The sequence below is a fragment of the Marmota monax genome, unplaced genomic scaffold (assembly GCF_021218885.2).
Source record: "Marmota monax isolate L192 unplaced genomic scaffold, Marmota_monax_Labrador192_F-V1.1 WCK01_AAM20220418_F8-fsc00104, whole genome shotgun sequence".
NCBI classification, from domain to species: domain Eukaryota; kingdom Metazoa; phylum Chordata; class Mammalia; order Rodentia; family Sciuridae; genus Marmota; species Marmota monax.
Window position 1 is genome coordinate 3186934 of NW_026693836.1, and position 9287 is coordinate 3196220.

At 35.3% G+C, this 9287-nt stretch overlaps 1 protein-coding gene across 2 annotated transcripts in view; it reads left to right on the top strand.

Annotated features, from left to right (window-relative positions):
* CUNH11orf54 (chromosome unknown C11orf54 homolog) overlaps nucleotides 1-5129 on the top strand; it is an 18496-nt gene extending 13367 nt beyond the window's left edge. For both annotated transcript variants that reach the window (XM_046462353.2, XM_046462352.2), the window contains exons 8-9: nucleotides 256-372; nucleotides 1830-5129. In XM_046462353.2, the coding sequence (XP_046318309.1) occupies nucleotides 256-372; nucleotides 1830-2003 (291 nt within the window). In that variant the 3' untranslated portion in view covers nucleotides 2004-5129. The remainder of the gene's footprint in view (nucleotides 1-255; nucleotides 373-1829) is intronic.
* Nucleotides 5130-9287: the final 4158 nt, after the last annotated feature.

The window sequence follows — 9287 nt, forward strand, 5'->3', positions numbered from 1 at the left end:
TACCTAAAAGAACAAATAATAAAAAAATAGTCAATGGTCAACTCTCATCCTTTTTTTACCTTTATTCATTCCTAAATTTTAGTTTGTACAACTGGTTACCCTTTGGAAAACTAGAGTATTTTATTTAACTGATGCCAAAAGCAATGGAATTATAAGAAGGCTTAAAAATTTTAACTTAATGAAATCATGTTTTTAAATTTTTAAATTCTAAATAATATTCAATATGTTTACCTGTTTAATGGTGTTTTATTGTAGCCTGCAGAATTTTCTTCCTGCCCATTGAACTCTGATGAAGAAGTGAATAAATGGTTGCATTTTTATGAGATGAATGCTCCTTTGGTTTGTCTACCAGTTTTTGTTTCCAGAGACCCAGTAAGTCCTTGTTTATCTTTAACATTACAATTATAATGCTTGAATTTTAGAATATTCCTTTAGACTTATGTACCTTTTGGGTTCTTGTTATCTAAGAACCAGGTTGTCTATAAAATTATCTTGAAAATTAAGGGCGAAGGTGGCTTACCACCCTATGTTAGCCAGAGCAGGATTTTTCCAGGGATGGAACCCAGGGGCACTTAAACACTGAGCCACATCCCAGCCCTTTTTATTTTGAGGCAGGGTCTCACAAAGTTGCCTAGGGCATCACTAAGTTGTTGAGGCTGGCCTCCAACTTGCAATCCTCCTGTCTCAGCCTCCCAAGTCACTGATATTGTAGGTGTACGCCACCATGCCTCATAAAGGTGTTTTAATAGCACCTAAAGTCTTGCTATTAAATAGAATAGCAAGAATCACAACTAAGATTCAGGTCTCCTATCATGTTCTTTGGTGTTCTAATACTACACACTGGAAAAAATTAATATAGACTGATTCAAAGCCAAGTATCTATAAAAATACTGATTGGTCATATATTTTGATCCAATATGATTACATATCTAGGATTTAATCTTTAAATATATGCTGTGTAAAATGGTTAATTAAAAGGTTATTAATAACAACATTGTTATAATAGCACAAGATTTGGAAATAATGTAAATGTCAGTTGAAAAGTAACAAAATAAGGAAGCTCTTATGGTCTGATAGACATTATGTCAAAGCTATATTGTTAAGTGAAAAAAGCAATAGCAGAAAGGTGCACAGAGAGCTACAATTTGAGTGAAAAAAGTAAAAGTAAATATTTCTGGAAGGATACACATGAATCTGTTTCCATTTTTGCCTGTAAGGAAAGGAAATAACCAGTGAGGATAAGAGAGAAGAAGACACATTTAATTGAATATATCCTTTTGCATGCTTTGATTTGAAATCATGTGAATGTAATGCCTATCTAAAATATAAAAACAGGTCTGGGTATTGTGGCACATGCCTATAATTCCAGCAACTCAGGAGGCTAAGGTGGGGGATCATGAGTTTAAGGTCAGCCTGAGCAACACAGCAAGACCCCATCTCAAAAACAGAAAAAACTAGTCCAAGCACCTTGAGAGACAAAGGGAGGAGGAACACAAATTCAAGATGAGACTCAACAATTTAATGAGACCTTGTCTCAAAATAAAAAAAATAAAAAGGGCTGGGAGTGTAGCTGAGTGGTAGAGTGTCACTACCACAAAATTAGAAAGAAAAAACAAAACAACAAAAAAACATGAGCTAGGTATATAGCTTGGTGATAGAGCACTTGCCCAGCATGCAGGAGGTCCTGGGTTTCCTTGGCACTACAAAAAATAAATACATAAATAAGGAAATAAAAACTTTGTAATATAAATTAAAAAATTTATCCTCACTCATTAAACAAATTCTCATCAAAATAATTTGAGTATATACTAACTTTTCTGTTGCCCTAGGGATTTGATTTGCGACTGGAACACACTCATTTTTTTAGTCATCATGGAGAAGGTGGACACTATCATTATGACACGACTCCAGATATAGTGGAATATCTTGGATACTTCTTACCTGCAGAGTTTCTCTACCGCATTGATCAACCAAGAGAGACCCATTCAGTTGGACGAGATTAAATCATCTTATGCTTAACAAAAATAAATAAGTTAATTAATTAATTCATTACTAATATAAAATCCAATAGAAATTATCTCATCACTTAAAACCCTTTTTTTGTCTTTGAAATGACACTGTATTCTATATTATTTCAAGGTATATATCTGAGAGAGATTATTGGGAACAGAGATACATTTGAGATGGTCTTTTTTTTGTAATGCTCACATAAATTTATTGAGCCAACCTCATTTTTTTAAAATTCTATAATATCAAGCAAAGTCTATCATATGTTTATATCTCAAATATAAATATGATTAGGAATCATGATTATTCCTACTAATAGCATTAACTTACATTTGTATAATGTTCATTTTTTCAAATTAAGTCTTAAAACTGCTAAATAGATTATTTCTAGGCATTAGCAAAATCAGTTTAGAAATGTTGATGGTTAAAGCCAGGCATGGTAGCACATGTCTATAATCCCAATAACTTGGGAAGCTGAGGTAGGAGGATCGCAAGTTCAAAGCCAGCCTCAGCAACTTACAGAGGCCTTTGAGCAACTTAACAAAACCCTGTCTCAAAATAAAAAATACAAAGGGCTGGGATGTAGCTCAGTGGTTAAGCACTACTGGGTTTAACCCTGGTACCAAAAAAGAAAGAAAGAAATGCTTATGGTTGAATCTTTGTATTGAATTTTAAAAATCCATTCCAGAAATCAGAGTATAATTTTTTTTTCATGGAACAAGGTAAACAAAGTAAGCCCTTCATCTTTTTCATGAAGTTAAACCATACTCAGAAGTTTGCAATTTGCCTTTCACAAACATTAGTTAGCAACAAAATGGTTAGCCATGATTCTTCCCTTGTTCTGATTGCCATGTGGAAGCAGTTTGTTGGTTATTTGCAGTAAGAGAAAGGAAAAGAAACAGCATCAAAATACAAAATTTATGTGAGCATACTTTAATTTTCAATAAGGCTACTGCTGAAAGTGACTAATGCCCTTCATGAAATATAAAATTATATTCAATTACTGATTATATGGTTGCCTTTGATATTCTCCTATAATAATCATTACCTAGAAGATCAACTCTCCATTCTTGCTAATGCCAAAAATGTGCAAATTTAGGTGCTTTAATTTAGTACTAAGCACACTTCAAATAATATTTTGGACTGTTTATTTTCAGTTTTAGCTGTAACATGTGAGTATAAATCTGTGCTATTTTTAAATAAGCACTATTTTGAAGCAATGAAATTAATAAAGAAATAAAAAGAAATTAATAAAAATTTTGTATTGATAATGTCCTTTTAATCTTTCCTCCATTGAAAAATACTATTTTTTTAGTTTTCAACCTGTATTTCATTGCATGCTTTTGCATTCCCAATCAAACCAATGAACTCTTTTTTTTTTTTTACTGTTGCATATTAATTATACAAAATAGTGGGTTGTATGTATTGTGGTATATTTTTACATGCATATAACCATAATTTGATCAATTTAATTTTCCAGTATCTACACTTTCCTCTCCCCTCTTTCTCTCTGGTTCCCTTACCCTAATGGATCTAATGGCCTCCCTTCTATTTTTACAAGATCCCCTTTTCTCCTCCTTTATTAGCTTCCACATATGAGAGAAACATGACATATGACACTGGTATGAAATCTGTCTTTCATTTAACATGATGGTGTCTAGGTTCATCCATTTTCTAGCAAATGACACAATTTTATCTGTTTTTATGGCTAAATAAATTAAACTCCATTATGTATAAATATCATATTTTCTTACCATTTTTCTGGTGACAGATACCTAGGCTGACTCCATTACTTAACTATTATGAACTGTGCTGCTGTAAACATGGGAATGCATGTATGTCTAAAGTGTGCTATCCTCAATCCTTTTGGATAAATATGAAGCAGTGGTTATAGCTGAATCATATAATAGTTCCATATTTAGTTTTTTTGAGAAAACTCCAAACTGATTTCCATAGTGGCTGTAGTAATTATATTCCCACCAACAGTATAAGTGAGACAGGAAGATAGCTTTCCCCCACACCACAGATAGCTGGGAAAAGTGTATAAGAGAAGAAAAGGAGGAAGAAAGGACTGGGAAGCTTGCTACCCCAGCTGGTCCTAGCCACAAGCACAGTTCCTTAACAGCCCCTAGCAATGATCAACAGCAAAATGTTCTCTAAAGCACTTCCTCTTGAACCAACAAATCCTCACCACCATCCTTTTGCTAATAAAGACTCAGAAATCACTTTTCTCCAGATTTGCTGAAGACGACAATTAGAGCTTATTGGCCTCTTTCTGTCATCCCACCAATCGCCTCTAGGTATAGATCAAGCCAATTAAAAACCCCTAGACAATAGACACCTGTTGGCAACCCTCTCTTGGGACCCCACCCTCTTCAGAAGCTCTGCTTTCTATCACTCTGATAAATCTTATTACTTTACTCTCACCCTGTGTCTTTGGGTTTCATTCTTCAAATTCATGAGACAAAAAACCCACCTGACCACCATGGTCCATGATACATAGGATTCCATTTTCCCCATATCCTTGCCAGCATTTATTTGTACTTTTGATTAGTATTTTTTAATAAATTTGTATTGAACACTTACTCTGTACTCTGAAATGTAAACTACATGATCCTAAGATGTTTGTTTACTACTATAGCACTAGTGCCCTTAATAGTGCCTGGTTGTTATGGTTTGGTTGTGAGATGTCCTCCAAAAGCTCCTGTATTAATGCACGAATGTTTGAAAGTGAGATGATTGGATTGTGACAGCAATAACCTAATGAGTTCATCCTAGTTTGAATGAACTAAATGAGTGGTAAATGTAGTCAGCTGGCGAGTGGCTGGAGGAGGTGGGTCATTGGCTGTGTGACCTGCAAGGGTGGTTCTTTCTTTGGGGGCCTTGTCTTTCCCTCTCCCTGATTCCTGGTCTCCTTGAACAGAACAGTGCTCCTCTCCCACACCCTTTGGCCACAATTTCCTATCTTACTTTGGGTCCAGAGAAGTGGGACTATGTACTAAACCTTTGTTAACTATGAGCCAAAATAAACTTTCCTTCATCTTAGGTTGTTCTTGATGGATGTTTTGATCACAGTGATATAAACCTATTACACTGGCCAATAAATATTTGTTGAATAATGAGTGAGTGAATGATTATGCCAGACACTTCACTAGACATTGAGGATTTGTCTAGTCGGGGAAGACAGACAAATGTATGCCAGGTAGTATTAAGTGCTACAAAGAAAATTAAAATGGGGTGTATTGTAAAGAAGGATTTTTTTTTTTTGTTCCAGGGATTAAACCCAAGGGCGCTTAACCACTAAGCCACATCCCTACCTCTTCTTATTTTTCAATTTCAAGACAGGATCTCATTAGGTTGATCCTCCTACTTCAGCCTCTGGAGCTGCTGGGATTACAGGTGTGTGCCACAAAGGAGGACACTTGTGGCCCTCTGAACAGGATGGACTCCCTACCCTAATTTGTTTTAGATGTCAAGTTGAAAGGGTTTATTCCTCACAAAATGAAGTTTTTCAAAGAAAAAGAGCAGGGACGCTTCTAAGCAGGTCTAAAATTGACCTGACACAAAGGGAAAAGAAACTGGCTTGGGTTTTTGCTGACTGAGGGTAATTCCAGTGTGATAGTTCCTACATGACATTTGAATTTCCCACAGGGTGTCAAAGAAGGGCGCATTCAGGCTATCTTAGCTTGCCAAAATGTGGGTAGGAGAGGAAGAGGGGAGGGAATAAGGTTTAAAAGCTGTCAGCAGTCAAACATCGAAAATGGAATCCAACCCTTTATTAAGTTTTTATATTGGAGGATCTGGGAAAAAAAACCTCTCAAGAGACATTTTAGCAAAAACTTGAAAGAATTGGAATGATCTATGAAGGTATTTGATAAGCATCCTTCCTGGCAAATTCAAAGGCCCAGTGGCAAGAGAGGAGTTGGTATGTTCAAGAAACAGCAACGAGGCATTGTGAACAAAACAGGATCACCTGAATGTATGCAGTTAAGATTCTACTGCATGCAAAAAAAAAAAAGCTCTGTATTAGGTAACTTCTTATGAAGAAAATTATAAAGCTACTGGAAATTTACAGAAAACTCAAATAGTTACATTCATATCTAGAAAGATAACAGTCTCAGAGAAGTATCAATACTTAAATCTATTATTCAATGCTGGTATAATCCCACTAGTGTTTTCCATAGAACCTCATCAGTTGATTCTAAAATATATGAGCTAGCAAAGGGCCAAGATAAGCAAAACTAATTTTGAAGACAAGATCAGGGAGGATTTGATATAAAAATATCAAAACTTACTATAAACTCGTAAGGTGTGGTTTTGGTAGTGATGGACACTCAAACCAAAAAAAAAAAATCTTTCCATATGGAGACATAATTTTTTCTTTTTGTCTCACAGAAATGACACTGAATTCAAGCCAGGCATGATGGTGTATGCCTGTAATCCCAATGGCTCATGAAACTAGGGCAGAAGGATCCCATGTTCAAAGTCAGTCTTGGCAACTTAGTGACGCTCTAAACAACTTAGCGAGGCCCTGTCTCAAAAGATAAAATACAAACGACTGGGAATGTGTCTTGGTGGTTAAGTGCCCCTGGATTCAATCCTCAGTACCAAAAAAAAAAGTGACCCTGAATTCAGATCAATGAGAGGAGGAAAAGAAAAATCATTAAAAGGGTGCTGGCACAGTCATATGAAAAATAAAATTGGTTTGGACCCAATACCAGATAAATTAAATATGAATACTAACACTTTTTAATAAAAGATTTAAAAGAAAACACAGGATATTAATACAACATTGAATATGAAAGTATTTCCCAACGAAACTATAAAAGATAAATTTGACCTGACAGCATTAAAATGTAAAACTTTTGTTGTCAAACTCGCTCAAAAAGAAAGAACATAGAGAATATATTTTCAAAAGTGCCAAAATTTAATTAGTATTCAGAATGCATTAAGAACATCTGAATCAATAAGGAAAGACACGGAAAAACCAGCAAAAAGTATGAACTGGCAATTAGCAGATGAAGAAACATCAATGGCCAATGTTAAAAATTTTACTTCCAGTAATTGTGAATTAGTTCATTCTAATGAATAATCTCATGATAAATACTTTTAGAAGCTGAAAAAATGCAAAATGTACTCTCTTGAAGATACTTGAGAGTAAACTAGATAGTTAAGGGCTGCTAGACCAGCATCAGGGAGAGAATGAGAGCTTATCCTGTACTGCCAGGATCTACAGATGCTTCAGCAAGTATGAACTATTACAGTAATGTTTTGTTTTTGTACTACTAACCTCATACATGCCAGGGAAAATGCTCTGGCCTAGAGATACACCCCTATAAAAATTTCATTTTTTAAATTATTTATATATTGGCACCAGGGATTGAACCCAGGGGCACTTAACCACTGAGCTACATCCTCAGTCCTTTAAAATTTTTTTTTATTTTATATAGTTGTAGATGGACACAATACCTTTATTTTTGTTTATTTATTTGTATGTGGTGCTGAGGATCAAACCCAGTGCCACAGTGTGCAAGCAAGGCAAGTGCTCTACTGCTGAGTCACAACTCCAGAAGGCCCCCCAGTCCTTTTTATTTTTTATTTTGAGAAAGGATCTCACTAAGTTGCTTGAAGCCTTACTAAATTACTGAAGCTGGCTTTGAACTCTCCTTGAATGGTTGGGATTGCAGGCCTGCACCACTGCATATGACTAAAAATTATGTTTTCAGACAGGCTCTTGCTTAGTTGCCGAGGCTAGCCTCAAACTTGCAATTCTCCTGCCACCTGTCATGATTGTGTTTTAAGCCTGTGATTTTTGACATGCTTTGTTTTCTTCTCCCATATTTTTATTTATGCATTATAGTTGTATATAATGGATTTTTTGTTACATTCACAAATGCATGCAATAAACAATATAATTTGGCAATATCATTTCTCAGTATTTCTCCTTCCATTCCCTCTTCCCTTCCCCCCTTGGGGTGTTTTGTTATATAGCAATAGGTGACTGATTTCAAATAAATACACAAGGACTGGGAATGTAGCTCACTGGTAGAGCACTTTCCTAGAGTGTCCAAGTCCTGGATTCAATTTCTAGCACTGCAAAATAAAAATTTTTAATTAAAAAATAAAATAATAATTCATAGCTACCTGTAGGAGAACGCAAGGAGATGTGAACTAGAATGAGTACAGAAGCTTTAACTACTTTATCTCAGTATTTTTAAAAATTTTTTTTAGTTGTAGATGAACACAATGTTTTAATTTTATCTATTTTTTTTTAAATGTGGTGCTGAATACTGAGGCATGCAAGGTGAGTGCCTTACCACTGAGCCACAACCATAGCCCAGTAATTTTTTTCAGTAATTTTTTATTTCTTAAGTTGATGTGAATACACAGAGGTTTGTTACTTTCTTTTTAACTCTTACATATAAAGACAACCTTTTTTTATGATATGTTCTAAAGACATTCTTTTTCATATGTTCTTTTGTATTTAATTTTTTATATATTTTCTTAAAATATCTTGTTTATAACTAAAGAAACTTTTTTATACTTAGATCTTTAATCCATTTGTAACTTTTTTCTACAGTATGAATATAACTGAATTATTTTCCAAGTGTGCTAGTTTACTGGCCCTGTTTCTCCTTTTATCCACACCTCTTGCCATGTGACTAGTCCTTGACTAAAGAGGTTGAAAGCATCCCCTCTCTCACCTTTGACTTTTGGGTGTGACCATGCAATTTTTGGATAGTACAGACTTAATGCAATCAAGGCTTTTATTTTATACCATTGCTATCAGCACAAGAACATACCCTAAATAACCAGCTGGTGCAAAAATAAAAATGACTGTAGATCTATAACTTGAAGGAGAACCAACAAGTGGAGCCTAACCTAAGTAGGTATGTGCGCCAGCCAACAGAGAGCCCAGCCAAATACAGAAGTATGAGTACCTTTAAAAGGTAAAGATTTGGGCTGGGATTGTGGCTCAGTGGCAGAGCCCTTGCCTGGAAAGTATGAGGCACTGGGTTCAATCATCAGCACCACATCAAAATAAATAAAGGTAATGTGTCCATATACAACTAAATATATATATATAATTTTTTTTTTTAAAGGTAAAGACTAGACTGGGGATGTAGATCAGTGGTAAGGGCACAAGAGCATCATGAGGCACACCTGTAATCCAGCAACTTGGGAGGAAGATTGAGTTCAAAGCCAGCCTCAGTAATTTAGCAAGACCCTGCCTCAAAAAGGGTTGGGGACATGCTCAGTGGTTAAGTGTTCCTGGGTTC